Source organism: Anabrus simplex, chromosome 3 (assembly GCF_040414725.1).
Source record: "Anabrus simplex isolate iqAnaSimp1 chromosome 3, ASM4041472v1, whole genome shotgun sequence".
Taxonomy (NCBI): Eukaryota; Metazoa; Arthropoda; class Insecta; order Orthoptera; family Tettigoniidae; genus Anabrus; species Anabrus simplex.
Window position 1 is genome coordinate 372,910,601 of NC_090267.1, and position 19,999 is coordinate 372,930,599.

General features: G+C 42.2%; 1 protein-coding gene across 4 annotated transcripts in view; it reads right to left on the reverse strand.

Moving 5' to 3' along the window:
• Gale (UDP-galactose 4'-epimerase) overlaps nt 1–19,999 on the reverse strand; it is a 145,747-nt gene that overhangs the window by 77,218 nt on the left and 48,530 nt on the right. For all 4 annotated transcript variants that reach the window (XR_011017938.1, XR_010859539.2, XM_067143317.2 and 1 more), the window contains exons 4-5: nt 17,119–17,232; nt 1,197–1,376 (exon numbers count right to left, since the gene is read on the reverse strand). Coding sequence is in view for 2 of the 4 variants with exons in the window: in XM_067143317.2 (XP_066999418.1) it covers nt 1,197–1,376; nt 17,119–17,232 (294 nt within the window). In the remaining 2 variants the exon portion in view is untranslated. The remainder of the gene's footprint in view (nt 1–1,196; nt 1,377–17,118; nt 17,233–19,999) is intronic.

Here is a 19,999-nt window from a genome sequence, read left to right on the forward strand (position 1 = left end):
TGCATGGGACTCAGAAGTACTGCACTATATGTGAGTTGAACCAATGAACAGTCGTCGTGTGTTGTATAGCCAGTGGCAATGTGTTCAAATCCAGCTGTCTACGCACAGCGGCTATAGGTGTTGACTGGACTTTGGGAAAGTGAAAGTAAAGATTATAGTTGTTCCCAGGTCGCAACCAGCCAGGACTCCCAGGTGTGTGTACAGAGGAGAGATTTGTAAATAGACTGGTAATTAGTGTGGCCATACATAACTGGTTAGAATTGTTTGTGTTTAAATGTGTGTGTGCATTTATTAGGCCCTCCTGAAATAAATTAGAGTAATGAAACAGATGGAGTTTTATTCGTAACAGTATGTTGTGTGCAATAGTATTCCTGATGATAAGTTCTACCCCACACGCTGCCTTTCTTTCTCCTTTTTGCACCTGTTAAGAACACCTAATAATCTCTTTTCTCTTGCTTAGTATGTCCTCTTACTTCTGACACATCTAGATGCATCCTCTTTACTGACTTAGCCAATTCTACTTTCTTTCAGCCATTAATATCGATAACTCCCTATCATATACAATTTTTTCCCAAGTTGCCAATGGCCAGTCAAATAGTTGTGGGAGTCCATCCTGCTCATTGGACTGAGGCTTGGTTCAAATGAATCTTTTTTTTTTTAAACGACACATGTCAAGATTGTGCCACAATTGAGTTAAGGCATGTAATACAGTCTTTAAGTATAGATATATTGTTTTCTGCAGAAACTACACACGTCACTGCATTGCTTTATCCGGTAGCTCTGCCTGGTAATAATAGTTTGTTGGAGAAACAGCACTTGTTACTGACACTGTACGTTTTAAGTGGATATCTCCAAACTAAGATTTATTGACGTGTGCTGTTTAAAAAAAAAAAAAAAAAAAATTCAAATATTCTGTGGATGCTTGGTAAATTTTCTGTGAAGTACTATGTTACCCTATTTATACACAGTGAGAATGTCTCATCTATTGGGTTAGAGACCCCTGGCGGATTGTACAGTCCTAACTGCCTGAGCACAACGAGGGCCATGACTTAGAATATGTCCGAGATGCCCCCCCCACTGTTTCATAGCAACTGGTATCCCGACTTTCAAGGACCATTTACTAGTCTACTCAGATGGTTTACAAACTAGGATGAAACCATGAACCATGGATCTGAAAAGGCGAAAAGATGCCTCACCTCATCCGAGAACACAAGATCTTTGATCATTTCTTCCACAAAGTACTTGGATTTTCCATATGGATTGGTACAACCTTGTCCAGTAGGATGTTCCTCAGTGAGAGGCAGACTTTGTGGTGTGCCATAAACTGTGGCTGAAGAAGAGTATACTAGTTTCTTCACATTGCATTTCTTCATAACCTGTAAACAAACAAGGTATAAAAGTAAATTGCCTCAAAAAGTTACTCATATTAATTGCACTGGACTATTTATGAATATGCTATGTACAAAAACAAACAAACAAACAAACAAACAAACAAACAAACACCTGGCACTATAGCCCTTGAAGGGCCTTGGCCTACCAAGCAACCACTGCTCAGCCCGAAGGCCTGCAGATTACGAGGTGTCATGTGGTCAGCACAACAAATCCTCTCAGCTGGGCTTTCTAGACCAAGATATGCTATGTACATTAGCCTCTAAATACAAAATGAAATTTGAAGGAGGAGTTAAATGTGCAAATAAGTAAATATGCTATATTTTGGCATAGTAGTTCTTTCATTTTTTACAGGACACTAATGTACAAATTGGAAAGATTGTGGGAGATTTGGTCTTGTGCAACCACAGCTTGCCTTCAGCAGTAATCTGTTTGTAAGCATGAAGTCGTAACGTCATTTCATCTATGTTCTGGCATGTTTTAAGGTCATTAATTTGACGTGTTATATGCATAAATGTGTTAATTTGTCTTTAAAACATTTAAATTCAGTATGGCTTTCTGATTAAGAGGAGAAAAGTAAAAATTAGTGACAGAAAATAAAGTAAGAACAAACGCACTTCCAAGTTTAATTATTGTGAAAGCAGCATAGAAGGAAAACGAGAGGTATAAGGAATGTTGAACAAGAAATGCATATGTGTGTTTATCTTCCACAACAAACTGAGTTTTTGTGTAAGAAATGAAAAGTTCAAGTTTCGGATTAATAACTCGTATCTTGCATCGTTATTCTTAATAAATACATTACAATTGAAAGGTATCCAAGTGGCATACAGTAGCATAACAACAGAATTAAAATATAAAATTATATGACAACAAAAATACAACAAATATTACATGAAAACCAAGAAATTATACTAAAATATAACAATTCACAAAACAAGAACCTCCCCTGCGAACCATGTGACATTGCTGCAGTGGGGAGGCTTGCGTGTCCCAATGAAGCAGATAGCCGAGCTGCAGGTGCAACCATATCGGATGGGTATCTGTAGAGAGACCAGACTAAGGAATGGTTCATCGAAAGGGGGGGTAGCAGCCTTTCAGCAGATGCAAGGGCGGCAGTCTAGATGATTGACTGATATGGCTTTGTAACAATACTCAACATGGCTTAGCTGTGTTGATACTGCTACACGGCTGAAAGCAACGTGAAACTACAGCCATAACTACCTCCTGAGGACATGCAGCTCTCTCTGTATGAATGATGTACTGAAGATGGCTTCCTCCCAGGTAAAATATTCCAGAGGTAAACTAGTCCCCCATTCGGATCTCAGGGTGGGGACTACATAAGAGGGGGCGATCATCAGGAAGATGGATACTGACATTCTGCGAGTCGGAGCGTGGAATGTTAGAAGTTTGAATCATTGTGGTAGGTTAGAGAATCTGAAAAGGGAGATGGATAGACTAAAGTTAGATGTAGTTGGTATAAGTGAAGTAAGTTGGCAGGAAGAACAGGATTTTTGGTCAGGCGACTACCGAATTATCAACACAAAACCAAACAGGCGAAATGCAGGAGTTAGTTTAATAATGAATAAGAAAATAGGGCAGCGGGTAAGCTACTACGACCAGCATAGTGAAAGAATTATTGTCGTCAAGATAGAACCAAAACAATGCCCACCACAATAGTGCAGGTCTATATGCCTACTAGTTCAGCGGATGAGGAAATCGAAAGAATATATGAAGAGATAGAAGATATAATACAATGTGTAAAAGGTGACGAGAATTTAATTGTGATGGGAGACTGGAATGCAGTGGTAGGCCAAGGAAGAGAAGGTAATACAGTAGGAGAATTTGGATTGGGACAAAGGAACGAAAGAGGAAGTCAGCTGGTTGAATTCTGCACGGATCATAATTTAGTCCTTGCCAATACTTGGTTCAAACACCACAAACGACGGCTGTATATGTGGACGAGACCTGGGGACAATGGAAGGTATCAAACAGACTTCATTATGATTAGGCAGAGATTCAGAAACCAGGTGTTGGATTGCAAAACTTTCCCAGGAGCAGACGTGGACTCTGACCACAACTTGTTGGTCATGAAATGCCATCTGAAGTTGAAGAATTTGAAGAAAGAAAAGAATGCAAAAAGATGGGATCTAGACAAGTTGAAAGAAATTTTTTTGTTATTTGCTTTACCTTGCACCGACACCGATACGTCTTATGGCTACGATGGGATGGGAAAGGCCTAGGAATGGGAAGGAAGCAGCCGTGGCCTTAATTAAGGTATAGCCCCAGCATTTGCCTGGTGTGAAAATGGGAAACCACGGAAAACCATCTTCAGGGCTGCCGACAGTGGGGTTCAAACCCACTATCTCCCGATTACTGGATACTGGCCGCACTTAAGTTGAAAGAAAAGAAAAGTGTGAGGGATTGTTTCAAGGAACATGTTGCACAAGGGCTAAATGAAAAGGCTGAAGGAAACACAATAGAGGAAGAGTGGATAGCCATGAAAAATGAAGTCAGTAGAGCTGCTGAAGAAATGTTAGGAAGGAAGAAAAGATCAACTAAGAATCAGTGGATAACTCAGGAGATACTAGACCCGATTGATGAACGATGAAAATACAAGAATGCTAGAAATGAAGAGGACAGAAATGAATACAGGCGATTAAAGAATCAAGTGGATAGAAAGTGCAAGGTAGCTAAGGAAGAATGGCTGAAGGAGAAGTGCAAGGATGTCGAAGGTTGTATGGTCCTGGGAAAGGTAGATGCTGCATACAGGAAAATAAAGGAAACCTTTGGAGAAAGGAAATCTAGGTGTATAAATATTAAGAGCTCCGATGGAAAGCCACTTCTAGGGAAAGAAGATAAAGCAGAAAGATGGCAGGAGCATATCCAACAGTTGTATCAAGGTAAAGATTTAGATAATTTGGTTCTGGAACATGAAGAGGCTGTTGACGCTGATGAAATGGAAGACCCAATTTTGAGCTCAGAGTTTGACAGAGCTGTGAGTGACCTAAATAGGAACAAAGCACCTGGAATTGATGACATTCCCTCTGAATTACTGACTGCCTTAGAAGAAACCAGCATGGCAAGGTTATTCCATTTAGTGCGTAAGATGTAAGAGACAGGAGAAGTCGCATCCGATTTTCGGCAGAATGTTGTTATACCTATTCCCAAGAAAGTTGGTGCTGACCAGTGTGAAAACTACCGCACGATTAGTTTAGTATCCCATGCCTGCTAACTTTTAACACGTATTATTTACAGAAGAATGGAAATACAAGTTGAAGTTGAGTTGGGAGAAGATCAATTTGGCTTCAGAAGAAACATGAAGCAATCCTGACATTACGTCTGATCTTAGAGGAACGAATCAAGAAGGACAAGCCCACGTACATGGCATTCGTAGATCTAGAAAAAGCATTCGATAATGTTGATTGGACCAAGCTATTACAGCTTCTGAAGTTGATTGGGATCAGATACCGAGAACGAAGATTTATCTACAATCTGTATATAAATCAGTCTGCAGTGATAAGAATCAAGGGCTCTGAAAAAGAAGCAGCAATCCAGAAAGGAGTGAGGCAAGGCTGCAGTTTGTCCCCCCTCCTTTTCAATGTTTACATAAAACAGGCAGTAAAGGAAATCAAAGAGGAAGTTGGAAAGGGAATCACAGTCCAAGGAGAGGAAATCGAAACCTTGAGATTTGCCGATGATATTGTTATTTTATCTGAGACTGCAGAAGATTTCGAGAAGTTGCTGAATGGTATGCATGAAGTCTTGGGTAAAGAGTACAAGATGAAAATAAATAAGTCCAAAACAAAAGTAATGGGGTGCAGTCGAACGAAGGCAGGTGATGCAGGAAATATTAGATTAGGAAGTAGATGAATATTGTTACTTGGGTAGTAAAATAACTAACGATGGCAGAAGTAGGGAGGACATAAAATACAGACTAGCACAAGCAAGGAAGAGCTTTCTGAAGAAAAGAAATTTGCTCACTTCAAACACTGATATAGGAATTAGAAAGATGTTTTTGAAGACTTTCGTGTGGAGCGTGGCATTGTATGGAAGTGAAACATGGACGATAACTAGCTCAGAAAGAAAGAGAATAGAAGCTTTTGAAATGTGGTGTTACAGAAGAATGATGAAGGTGAGATGGATAGATTGAATAGTGAATGAAGAGATACTGAATCAAATTGGTGAGAGGAGATCGATTTGGCTAAATTTGATGAGAAGAAGAGATAGAATGATAGGACACATAGTAAGACACCCAGGACTTGTTCAGTTGGTTTTTGAAGGAAGTGTAGGTTGTAAGAACGGTAGGGGTAGACCAAGGTATGAATATGACAAGCAGATTAGAGCAGATGTAGGATGCAATAGTTACGTAGAAATGAAAAGGTTAGCACAGGGTAGGGTCGCATGGAAGCTGCATCAAACCAGTCTATGGACTGATGACTCAAACAACAACAAAACAAGAAATTTCATGATAACAGAAGAAGTAGTTTAAAATAAGAAACAGAAAAACCTGACAGTTAGAATGACATACAAGTAGTGTGACAAAATTCTTAAAAGCTATTTAATAGAAATTAATATGAAATTTGAGGCAAATAACTTAAAATATTCCCTTACATGTAGTGTAACATTATTACAATACAGTCACTAAAAAATTAACTCAAAATTTACAAAATATTCCATTAAAAGCAATGAAGCATAATAATAATTACACAGCAATCACAAACAAATTAACAGATAACTTAAAATAGATGGAGAGGAGCAACTTACCATGTAAGACAGAATGAGCAGAATACGTATAAAAGAAAAACATGGGTCCAAAATGTTTGGGTGCAGCCTCTGTCAGTAGAGGATTATAATAGTAATTGCCACTGTTGGCAAGTAGATGCTGTGCGAGGTGAGGGAAGTGGGGCAGGACAGACAAACAAAAGAATGGAAAAAAGGAGAAGTTATCTAGTGTTAAGACCAGGTGCTTCTCTGAACATGAGCACCAGTTGATATCCAACTTCGGAATCTCCAAAGGCGAGGCAGTGGGAAGTTTTGGGGTAAATGTTTGAGGACTTTAACTGTGAAACATTCATCAAACATAGTGTAACCTTTACTACGGTGGTTACACAAATCAAGTACTAAACACAATAAAGGAGGGAAGTAAGAGCAACTACACACTATCAGAAAACACTATACACTCAGAGAAACATCAGCTGCCCTACGCGGATCTCTGCCAACAACATAATATGAAATATCAGTAGGGCCAACTAGTGGACAATGAACCAGGAAAATGGAAGGAACTACGACCCCTTGAGGGCATGGATATGGCTTAGGTTGCAGATTCCAAAATAATTCGCCGTGATCCTTAAATTTGAAAAATATTATTTACAAGTGAAAATTTTACAAATGCATTCCAAAACGAAATCCACCAAAGTTGCAACATACAAACTATAAGCTCTGTGATATACATAACTTAGAGGTTCTTTGATAATGCTTTTCTGTAAATTCAAAATTTCAAATCACTATACATCTAGTTACCAAAGCAGTTGTACAATGCAATTTAGTAGGTCAAAAGCAACGTAAAAGCAATTACAATTTACAGTGAAGTGAATGTACTCTCCTAAACTATATTGTACATCAAGTGACATTGAACTACCAGGGGCAAATGTATTAAATTACAATCTACATATTTAGTGAAATAAGAAATGGGAATGCCTTGAAAACAAACAGGGAACCCCAGCAGAAAAGCTAAGGCGTCATAAATAATTAATTTGGCGAATCTAGGTTAGGCTAGGGCAGACTCCTATACAACATAGCAACCGAACATTACGGAAATTTTAATCGGAACGGAAAGTAAGAGTGCTTACCCGAAGGTGCGCCATCCCGGAAGCAAGGCGTTGCACACGATGCAGACCAACACAGACAAAATGCAGATCAGGCCAAGACAAGACCGAATTCTCACGAACTTTTTTTTTTTTTTTTTCATACGGGGGGCCCCCGTAGCCCGCTCCCCCGCCGTGACCATCGACTCAATCTACATGGCCTCCGACATGCTATTAATTTCTAAGTAGAAAAGAGATAGCTGGGTAGAGTGGGAAGTGATACAAGGAGTATCTGCCGGTTTCCGAGTCAGACTCGCTACCACGGCAAAGTTTGTATTGGTTGGATAGTGTTAAGGTATGGTATTGAAGGGTCAGGGAAAAACCACATAGGCAGAAAGAAGAAAGAGCCTACATGTAAAACCTGACATCTTTTGATAGCACATGCAAGGATGTGGGCTGGAAAAAGACCAGAGGTTATGTTAGTTAGGAACAGGTAACATGCACAAAACATAAACCAATTCCTTGCAATTTTTGTTATTATGGGGATCAGTCCTTCTTGTCACTGCCGGGTCGGCTCGGGTCTGCTAGCGTCTGGGCTTTGGGCCACAGGTTCGTCCCATTGTCCAGCAGCCAGCAGTCCCTGGTGCCAAGTCTCCTTTTGGAGAGGGGGGAATTAGAGCCAAGCCTTGCATGCAAGGGGCTATCTTCTTCCTCCTGTCGATGTCCCTCTATGCGGTGTTGTTTGAACACACTTGTCACTGCAGATCTAAAACTAAGATTATTAATAACATATGTATATACAATTTCTCATTGGAGTGCCGGCTGTTTGCCTGCTCTCATGTCCAGCTTACAACCTAGATAGGAAAGAGATAACAGATAGATATTAGTGCTGTTTATAGGGCGCGGGCTGGTGTTCCGCTCCCATGTCTCTGTAGGGGGGCGGGGGTGGATTGACACGTCCTTGGCCGTCTGGCTGCGTTGCCGTCGTCTTCTTAAGTTGTACTTTTTGTCAATCTTCCTCGCCTGGTCCCTGGGTCTAGGACAGCTGAAACATATTTACATAGGAGTCTGCAGTGTGTGGGTGTATGTGTTATATAGGTGTCAGCTTGGCGGGAGTGGGTTGGCTATCGGCCCCTCGCCCACCCAACCCTGTGGCTGAACAGAATGTGCTTCGGTGTAGGATACTTTTTGTACAGATCAACGTCGTAGCGTCCGATCCCGCTTATTAACGGGTTGATCTTATTACTCCATGACTTTCTGTACATGTTTAGTGTCTGTTTACGTATTTGGTGCCTTATTGAGCTGACTTTCGCAATACTGCGTAGTTGGCGTATTGGCGTGTCGAAAGGGAGTCTGGTCGCTGCTCGTAGGCATTTATTTTGTATTAATTCCAGCTTATCCAGGTTCGTCATTGCAGTGTACCCCCACGCTGGGGCCGCGTACATGATTATTGGTCTGATTAAGGCCTTATACATGTTTATGGCTACTTCCGTTTTAATACTGGACTTTTTGTTCAGTATAGGATATAGCTGGTTAAGTCGTATGTGTGCTTTTCTTTGAATATCATTGATGTGGTGTAGCATGGTGAGCTTTCTGTCTAGGATTACTCCTAGGTATTTGACTTTGTCATGCCACACTATATCTTCGTTGAAAAGCTTTAGCGCTTTTATGTTGACTGGTTTGCGTGTGAGTCTGTTCTTCTTAGTGAACAGCACTGCTTGGCACTTGTCAACATTGACCTTGATGCGCCATTTCGTTAGCCAAGGCTCGAGAGTTCTTAGTGCTACTTGGAGCCTCTTTCGAGCGCACGCTAGCTGTGGATGTTGAACTGAGATAGCGGTGTCATCAGCGTAGAGGTGTGTGGTAGTGAGTTCTGTCGTAGGCATGTCGTTTGTATACAGGACGAAGAGGATTGGGCCGATAAGGGACCCTTGGGCTACGCCCGCTCTAATCCTGCGAGTACTTGACAGCGTGTTATGTACGTCTACTTTGAACTCTCGGCCCTCCAGATAAGATTTAATAAGTCTTATATAGCCTGGGTGGAATTCGTGGTCTATTAGTTTCGCTAGTAGGCCTTCGTGCCAGACTTTGTCAAATGCTTTCTGGATATCAAGGAAAACCGTTCCTGTGTCTCTTCGTTTGTTGAGACCTATGGTGGCTTGTTCTATGAATCGAGTGAGCAGTTGTGGGGCAGAATGTGCGTTCCTAAAGCCAAACTGCTCGTTGCGAATTATGCCTTTTTCCTTGATATGCCCTATTAACCTTTTCAGTAGTATTTTCTCGAATACTTTACTGAGGGCGTCCAGAAGGCTGATGGGTCTGTAGTTGTTGGGGTCTGACTTGTCTTTGCCTGGTTTTCCAAATACGAGGATCCTAGCCCTTTTCCATTGTTCAGGGTAGTATTGTAGTCTGAACATTGCATTGAAGATGCTGGTAAGTAGTGTTAGGGCGTTGTGAGTTAATTTCTTAATTATTATGTTCTGGATCTCGTCTGGGCCTGGCGCCTTCTTGGAGTTAAGATGACCTATAATCCACTTAATTTCGTGTATATTTGTCCTCTTAACCTCCGGCTTAGGTGCGTTTTCAAGGAATTCTGCTACCTTTGCCTCAGTTTGCCTGATGAAGGCTGGGTCAGATGGTATTTCGTTTGGGGTGAAAGCCGCCTCTATGGAGTCCGCTATGATTTCGGCTTTGTCACGGTTCTCGTATACCGGGCCGTTAGGTCCCTTGATGGTAGGGATGTTGTGTGGTTCTCGCGTGAAGTGTCTCGCTAAGTTCCACACTGGCCTGGTGTTGGTGTCGAAAAGTTTGAGGTGGTTGTTCCACTTTTCCGACCTGTATTCGAGTAGTTGCTTTTGTATTTCCGTGTTTAATTCGTTTTTCATCTCGCGGTCTTCGTCTCTGTGATGTCGAGCCCAGTTACGCCTGTGACTGTTGCGCCTGCGTATTAACTCTTTAATGTGCGCTGGAATCTCGAAAAGAGGTGTTTCTCTGTGTTTGCTTAGCGGTATGCTCACAGTTGTGGCTGTTTGAATTGCTTCTACGAGGGTTTTGACTGCTTCGTCAATTTGGGCTGTGCTGTCTATTAGCATGCCTTCGCTTCCCTGTAGGAGTGTGTCTAGCTTGCGTTCGAATTTGCCCCAGTTGGCTGCTTTATAGTTGAGCCGGCGTCTGGGGTTTTTCTCATATTCCTCTGGGTTCGCATCTAGTGTAAATATCACTGGTTGGTGCCTCGACCCCAGGTCGTTCACTACCTTAATGCTATGCCTTTGAGGAATATGTCGCAATAGGGCTATGTCAAGTATGTCGGATACGTGATCGTTCGGTGCTAGGAACGTGGGCTCACTGGGGGCTGTTACCACATAGTCCTGGGATAGCATGTGGTCATACAGCCTTGTGCCTGCTGGGTTTGGTTTCAGGCATCCCCAGGTGGCGTGTTTCGAGTTTAAGTCGCCTCCTAGCACTGTGTTTCGATTTAGCCCTAGTACTGTTTCTATGTCCTGAGTGTTAAGGCTTGTCGGTCTGGAGTATGCTGCTATTACATTTATGAGTGTTCCCTGCACTGGTAGGGCTATTCCACATGCCTCTAGCGTGACCAGCTCTGGTATGTCTACCTCCATGTGCTTGATGTCCTTCCTTACCAGGACTGCCACTCCTCCAACTTTGTTAGCCTTATCGCTTCTGTGCATTTTGTAGCCTCTTATAGTGAACTTCCTCCCCGGAGGGAGGAAGGTCTCTGTTAGGAGAGCTACGTGTATTGAGTTCGCGGCTAGGAAGGCTTCGAGTTCATATTTCCTGGACCTGACGCCCTGGCAATTCCATATTAGAACTCGAAGCTCCTGCGTGTTATTGTTATTATTATTATTATTATTATTATTATCTTCGTTGGGTTGTTCAGCCATCCAGGGTTAGGAGTTCGGAGATTGCATTAGCCAGGTCCCTTAGCCAGGGGTAGGGGAGCATGTTGGCCATCATAACCCCAGTGGTTATGGCTACCGACAGGTTCAGGTTCGGAAAGAAGGTTTTCAGGATTTCTTCTATCCTTTCCCTGAACGCCTTTACTGCCATGTTCCCCGCTGGCTGTTGTGCCTGTAGCTGTGTTGTTGGTGAGATTGGTGTGGTGAGAGGTGAGGGCGAGGGGGGTGGTGGTGCGGATGCCGGCTGACTATCGGCAGGTTCTCTGCGGGGGGTGGAGCTGGCCTGGGGTGGGCCTTCTAGTAGCTCGGGAAGTGCTGGCGTGGACTTAACCTGCCTTTGTTTGGTTTCTTGGGGCTGGGCCTTCTTATTGTTCTTACTTGAGGTCTTAGCTCGGACGGTGGTGGGGGCTGGTTGGGCTGAGGGCCCGTGGTTTTGCTTGCCTACCGTCCGTACGGGCTTGAAATTTAAAATGCCTCCGCCTGATGGGCGCTGGTTGTCTGAAGGACCTTGCTTTTGGCCCTTTGTGCCTGACGGGCCTGCGAGACCTGAAGGGTCCTTTGTACCTGATGGGCCTGGGTTCTTCTTGCGTGAGGCGCCTGTGCCTGAGGGGCCTGCTTGGGCCTTAGGGTTGCCACGCTTATTACCCTTTGGCCCTTTGCCTTGATGGGCGGCTTCGTAGTCCTTGCGGCTAGGACAGTCTTTAAAGTTGGCCGCGTGTTTTCCCCCGCAGTTAGCGCACTTAGAGTACGCGGGGTCGTTGCCGTGGGGGCAGTCGCGGGACAAGTGGGAGGCGGCGCATCTGCGGCATCTGGGCTCCAGTCGGCACGCCGCCCCTGGATGGCCATGCCTCTGACACACTCCACATTGGGGGCCAGTGGCTGGGGGGCGGTATGGCTCGACCGACACCAGCATGTTCGCGAGCATCCGCATTTTCCGCAGATTGTCCGCGTCTGGGGTGTCCGCCACTGCAACTAGGAATAGGTTGCCCTTGGCTGGCCTATTCCCTGCCCGCATCCGCACAACGGAGAATGCGGGGATATCCTGAGCTTTCAAAGCAAGCTGGATTTCGTCCGCATTACTTCCGTTAACGGGGGTCCTCACTACGAACCGCTTCATAGTGCTATTGGGCAATATTCTTACAAATGTAATATTCAGCCGTTTTAGCACCTCGATAGCGGTTTCGTAGCTCTCAAAGCTCGTCATGTGCAGCCGAATCGCTATATGTGCGTCTACTCTCGGCCTAGAGAAATAATATTTTCTCTCTTCATGCGGCAGCTTTTTGAGGAGCTCCGTTTCGAGTGTCTTGGTGTTGGTGGTGTATACCGTAAGGGGCGGGGGGGTTGACCCCTTACGGGTGATCTGTTTCTTTTGTTGTGGTGGTGGAGGTGGGCTCTGACGAGTCTGCCTCTTGTGTGTGGAGTGCTGGGGTTGGGTTGAGCCGATAGATGTTTCGGTGCTACTATCGACTCGGGTACTTGGCTTATTTCTCCCGCCTGCCTGGGCCTTGCGGCTCAGGGGCTGGGTTACTTTTCCTTTCCCCTTTCCCTTCCCCCTCTTCCTCCCTTTTGCCTCCCTGAAGCCGTCACCCTGGTTTCCCGGCTGGGTGGCTGGGACCTCGGGTTCGGTCACCCCGTGCTGGCTGGGTCCCTCTCCCTCGGAGCTCTCAGATTCGGCCTCCCGGGATGCGCCTGAAAGGTCGATCACCAGTGGGGCCTCGTCCGACTCCGAGTCCGAGTTTCCCGCTCGCCCGGGTGGGGGTTGGACTGTAGTTGGCGCCATCTGCCGAGTCCGTTTCCCCCTCTTATTCCTTCCCTTGTGCGCTGTTGTCTTCGCGCTTGGGTTTGCGGAACTGGGTCCCGCTTTCCCGGCGTCCGACTGGCTGACCACTGGGTTGGGTTCGAGGGTTCGGTTCGTGATTCTCACGAACGCTGCCTCGCTCACTATATATAGAAAACCCTGGCATTGGAGTAGCCAATCAGAACGCATGAGTCCGCCCATCCCCTCCTAAGGTTCAACAATCACAATTCCTACTCCCGTCGCGAACTTTAACTAACATTCTCGAATATACACGTTCGCGAATCTTCCATTTCCAGAATAGTTAGAAAACTCCTTCTAGAAAACATAACCCACAAAAGACACACGCCCTGTTCAACAATTTTCTAGATACTTCCAGTAAGTACAGAATTGAAATCTACTGTTTACAAATACATATGTTACAAATACTACACAGTACAGGTTAGGTCATTACAAATAAAACATTATATCATACTTTACAAATAAAGTCTTCAAAAACACTTTCCACTTCCACTATATTGTTCACCTGTGGCAATAGTTTGATGGTATCTAGTGTGAATGGGGACAGGAAGATCTATGTTAGGGCTTTTGCAGGTACTGCAGTGGCCGCATATACATTTACCTACTGTGGTGCTGGTTAAGCCAATGAAGGAAGCTGTGTGGGAAGCTACTGAAGGTTGTTATAGTTCATAGCGAACGGGAATGTTTTTGAGGTTAGGTGGACACTTAAAAGTCTTTTTTTTTTTTTTTTTCCAATTGGCTTTACGTTACACCAACACAGATAGGTCTTATGGTGATGATGGGATAGGAAAGGCTTAGGAGTGGGAAGGAAACGGCTGTGGCCTTAAGGTACAACCCCAGCAATTGCCTGGTGTGAAAATGGGAAATCACAGAAACCATCTTTTTTTTCCCAATTGACTCTACGTTACACTGACACAGATAGGTCTTACGGCGATGATGGGATAGGAAAGGCTTAGGAGAGGGAAGGAAACGGCTGTGGCCTTAATTAAGGTACAACCCCAGCATTTGCCTGGTGTGAAAATGGGAAACCACAGAAAACCATCTTCAGGGCTGCCGACAGTGGAGCTCAAACCCACTATCTCCAAGATGCAAGCTCACAGCTGCGTGCTCCTAACCACACGGCCAACTCGCCCGGTGCACTTAAAAGTGACTTTGGTGCTTTCTGGAAGGAGATCCCGGGCGAGGATGACAGAAGAAAGAAGGCTTGTTTTAAAATATGATTGATTTTATGTAGACCAGGATGACATGTGGTTATGAAGGGTATAGGATTATGAAGTTACTTATGGAGTCTGGAGATGCAGATCATGGCCCAAGATCTGGTAGTCAACCAACTGAATGGGGTAACACCTAGCAGTAAATGCCTTCCTCAGGTTGTAGAGGTTGTGCAGGCTTTAGACGTTAAACAAATCTGTTTGCTCGCATGGCATCAGACACCATCAGACCACATTTGATGAATGTTTCACAGTTGAAGTCCTCAAACATATACTCCCAACTTTCCAACCTCTCACCTTTAGAGATTCTGAAATTGGACATCAAATGGTGCTCAGGTCCAGGGAATCACCTGGGCTTAACATTAGACAATCGCTCCTTTTCTTCCATTCTCTTGTCTGTCTGTCCCCACTCCCCTCACTGAACACAGTGACGTATTTTACCGTACAGTCTCACAAGTGAAAATAGCAGTGTTAAATATTCCAGGCGAGTGTTCTTGAGTTTGGAAGATGTATGTTTCCGAAAAGCCCCACAGTAACTTTCAGGAAAAGTGTGTAATTTCAGATATACAGTTATGGAGAAACAGAACTTGACCCCAAGCCACAGTATAATGTAACTAGTATGTCTAGGCACTTAGGAGCCACAATGAGGAATTATTGTGAACTTGAAGTCTGAGATAATGGGGTGAAGATGTCAACAGATGAGTAAAGATATTATATTTATATTTACTTTTTTTCTTTTTTGTAACAAGGGGAAAATATGGCTGTTAGAAATAATTATTTTCTTTTGGGCATTCATTTATGTAACCTTATTTATGTAAAATTTGATTTGGTGGAAAAACGTTTGAAACACCCTATGGGACACGCGCCATGCATCAGATTTCATCTTCTAGAACTTTTGATTACCAAAGCTTCAGCAAGCAAAAAGAATTCTCGTACTGGTCAAAATAAAAACTTGTGTTAGGTACTGATCAATATATGTTGAGAGATGATAACCCTGAACTTTGACTGCACATTAATTTGGATGAGGTAACTTCCTGTGTTCTGCCCTGCGAGCGTACCCACCACAAGGTGTGCGTTTGCGAGTCGCCTTACTGATCTATTTCTTGTACAGGACAGACGCGGTCTATAACCTGTCCCACTCCATATGGGGGAGTTCAGCGTTTCTTGGGTAAACCTTGATTCTTTTCGGACTTAATTTTTTGCTAGTAATGTTAGAGTAACTTTAACTTCAAATGTGCAGGCGTTTTCCTGATTGAGGTCTACTGGCCAAGTTTTATTGTCGAGGGGGTAATTTTTCCATTACCTCCCTCCTAATTGTGATGAGGAAAGAGTCTTTTCTAACCTTTTGTATAAACTGTAAAACTAACCTACCTAATGACACTGCCTCCACAACTCTGTTTCACTATATTGCAAAGTATGCGACTTCGTTATTTTGTTTATCAGGTTCTTGGCTGTCGAAACTCTAAGTTTCAACCTTTATTAAATGTATTTTCTCTTTAATAGGTATGGGGATTTGCCCTCTGTTCTAAGGTAGAGCTATTAGTACCAAGATGTTATTCTCCACTTGTGTGGCTGTAAAGCATGCTGTACATTTGCTTGGTAAAACAAACAACCTTTCATTTTATGTCATTCAGTTCCGATTTTCTTTAAACGTTGTTCTTGTTTTGTTTTGAATTTTCTTAACCATATTTTTATAAAATAAGCAGGACTCTTAGGAATATCGTTCTTCTTTCCGAAGTTTCGGCTATCAAAAATTTTGTTCCGCTCCTTCGTACACTTTAGATGTTGTTCTCTAACCTTGTTTAAATTTGCTGTTACGATGTTTTAACATATCTAAATTTTATCACATGGACTTTAATTTCTTATTCTGTGTAATGGACTTAAGTAACCGTTACATATTTTATATTGCATGCTGTTGATTCCTTTCTCTTAAAAAAAATTTCATCAGTTTCTTCGAAATGGTTAATAAGAAATTGGAATACTAAGGTTGATCCGGCTTCAAGACAGTGAGTTAAATATTCAAATATTCAGTGGAATTTGAAGGAAGCATTTAAGCAATGTAGTGCAAGTGAGTTTTGCTACATAAAGTGAAAGACAGCCCCGAAGACGTTTTCCATGGTTTCCCCTCTTTCACACCAGGCTGTCCTTAATTAAGGCCACAGCAGCTTCCTTCCCACCCTTAGCCATTTCCTATCCCATCGTTGCCTTAAGACCTGTCTGTGTCGGTGCAACATAAAGGAAATTTTAAAACTGATGCTGAAATATAAAATTCCAAAATAATGAATATTGGATATGTAATTAATTTCCTACAGTTGAGGTTGCCTTATAATTTTACCCTTTTCTCGAGAAGTAGGTAACCTAATCTCCAAGTATTACAAATTAACTGAGAAAGTGGCTGCGGGGTTTGGGTCACGCAGTTGTCAGCTTGCATTCGGGAGATAGTGGGTTCGAACCCCATTATCAGCAGCCCTGAAGATGGTTTTCTGTGGTTTCCCATTTTTACACCAGGAACATTAATCAAGACCACGGTTCCACTCCCACTCTTAGCCCTTTCATATCCCACTGTCACCTGTGTCAGTGTGATGTAAAGCACATTGTAAATAAAAATGATAAATTACTTTGTGGTCATAATCAGAAATGTTCTCAATTATAATTACATACAAGTAATTGCATTTTGTAGCAAGGCATTGATTAGATCCTGCAATTATGTAATCAGGAATCAATTACATTCTGCCCAACTCTGCAACAACACCAAATCAACAGCAACAATCTCAAGCAAAGGTAGAGCATACGATTTCCAGTTTTCTTGTTGAATGTCAAGTCTAGATATGCAGAAATTAAAGACATATATTTAAAGTTTAATACTTCTTTTCCATAACTGGCCCCATTCACCACTGAAGTGATTTGTTTACAACATTCTGTAAAGTATAGTCCTTAAATTAGCTAAAGAGGCTTTAGTTTTTCAGTGCAAATATATTTACCTCAAGAAGTATAATCGATCCAGTCACATTATTTTTATAATAGGTGAGAGGTATTTGAACAGATTCACCAACCGCCTTGAGTGCAGCAAAATGCATCACACAGTCTATTTTGTGCTGTAACAAAAATAAAGACATTGTAGACGTGAACTAGGGACACAAAGTATACAGGACACACTAACTCATAAATAAGATCTACAAAGCAAAATGATCAATATATTGCCAATTAAACATAGCAAATTTAGGCTTTCATGGCCAGCATTATAACCACTAGCTGTATTTTCCACGCATGTAGGCCATAGTCCAGGAGCATACGAGGGTACCGATGCTTCACCGAAAACTGTGTACGGCATTTTCAAGGATTCCAAATGACTTTAATGGGTACTAAACTCTGAGTGAAATGGAGTGGTGTTGCAATTCCACCTCAACATTTTATGCAGGCTGTGGTCCACCATGGTGGGAGAATGGTCGCTGATTGGCCATTCTTTGGCCAATGATAGTGCAGGCTACATTGCACTGCTTGCCTATTGGTCCACCATGGAGGGGGGGGGGGGGGGAGTGTCGCAGATTAGCTGTTCTTCGGCCAATGATTGAAGCAATATGGAATCCAGCATTGGTTGACCTGGCTTGGTGGAGACAAGAACTGATCACCTCTTGTTTTTACTGGCCTGCCGTGGCCACCATGTCCTAAAGGATTTAAAGTTTTCAGGACTAGGAACCAGGCTTTGTTGACCCATTCAGATTCCTCTTTATGGTTGACGCTGTTGGTGTGTTTCAGGATTTCAATGGCTTCCCTTCATAGCAGGGTGTAATAAGACACAGTAGTTGACAGTACTTCGGTGTTGTTGTACTATATGACATGGCCTGTCTGCCAGCAGCGAAGGGTCATCAGTCGCTGAACACTCGCTGCTAACAGGCTACAGGCATACTGACTATCCCAAGAGGGCAGTGGATAGACTAATATGGGGCCTGTGGGGTTGGAGTAACCACCAAAAAGGAGGGTTTGTAGGAAGATTTTAGAATTAAAACATGCCTAAAAACATGATTTTAGACTATCTAATGATATTGTTTTAGATGACTTTAATTAAAAATCTGATTGCAAAAGTTGGATTAAACAATTATATTTAAATTTCAGGAAGGGCTATAGTTACCTCATTCAAATTTCTGGCAATTATTTTAAATAGTAAATCATTTTCAAGTGTGAAATAATGTAAATAAAATTCTTAAACCCTTCACTCCACACTGTTTTCATGGGTATAATACTTTAAAGTTACCTTGAATAGAGTAACTAGCATATTTGTATATGATGATCTATATATCAACACTGAACACTATCACATTAATTCCTAAAGTAAAACAAAACACCCCAAATTATTTATACATCACAAAGTTGAAACATTTTTACATAGCATACTACCTAAGCATATTCATTCATGTCATGTTTCAGTTGTCAACATAGAGCAGGCAGCTGATGCTGGGCCGAGTGTATGCACCGTTTTCTGCACCAAATTAACTAGATCGATTAGCCCCACACTAATTCAATACATTCATAAAATTTGTTTTTTAATATGCAAGCGATTTGAATGATAATTTCATACCATTTTTCTCAAATGCTTAGTCTGTTTTCCTAAATCTAATAACTTCTCTGATATGAATATTTTACATTATTAGGCCAACGGCAGGAGGGTACAAGTACAGTTTAATAAGCACGTGTCTACAGTACATCGTACCATTCATTGGTATCTGTTAGTGCAGAGCAATGTCCAAAAAACTTAAACACGCAGTGTTAATATCAAAGCAGAAGCTGCAAATTGTGCGTAAACTTGAAGAAGGCAGTTCTACAAAGTATGTCTTTGACTAACAGGGTGGGTGAAACTACAAACAAGGATTTTTGCACAAATAAAACATTTTGTAAGCAGTTCTTACTCATCCAGTAATTTGTCAAAACAGAAAATGAAAAAGTCTATTTGCTCAAAACTGGATAGAGCCCTGATGGAATGGTTTCTATAGCAATGAGCAGTAGGCATACATATTTCTGGCATAATATGCGCCAAATAGGTTCAATATTTTTTCATAATGCATGCAAGTATCCGGGATAATATGCAAAAAAGAGGCCCAATTTGTCTTCAAATATTGAGGATTGAAGGCAAATTTAATGCATCACCTGGTTGGCTAACAAGATTTAAACAATCATTACATTCTGTATATTAATGTAATTTAGCACCATTTGACTGCAAAGTATTTTAATGTAGCAAATGGGTTTGCCAATTCACCTTATTTGCATATTATCCGGAGTTTCTCTACTCCCAATTACCATGGAATATTGATAGTCTAAGAAACTAGGGAAATGAGGAAGTAATGAGGTATTTTCCTGCTGGTTTCCCCACTGAGCCATAAGGTGCTGTTACACATCAGTCTTCCAAGCCATCTGAAATGCACTCACCAACTGACCTTTTGAGCAATACTTTCAGACCTTTCATCACAAGGACTGGCTGAGTAAGGAATGGCAGTCAGACACGGTTGTTGCATTTGAGCACAGTTGCGCGTGTACCCTCCAGCTGAACTAGAATTTTTAACCATGTATATTTTATACAAAGTGTAAATTCTTTGTATTTTCATCTGCAAAAAACTAGAAAATTTATTTCAAAACTCTTTCAAACATATTTATATGAACTTCAGCTGCACAGCATAGTTGAGCTCCAGGTGATCTATGACACGGTTGGGAGTTACGCTGCTTCTTCGCTCCTTTTTAAAAATCTATTTGTTCTGCATGTTTTGTGCTCTTTACTGTTTTATATACTACTAGCATGTGCCCGCAGCTTCGCCTGCGTTTATTAATTCAATCATTAGATGTTTCTAAACCATTACTTAAAAGTGAAATAAA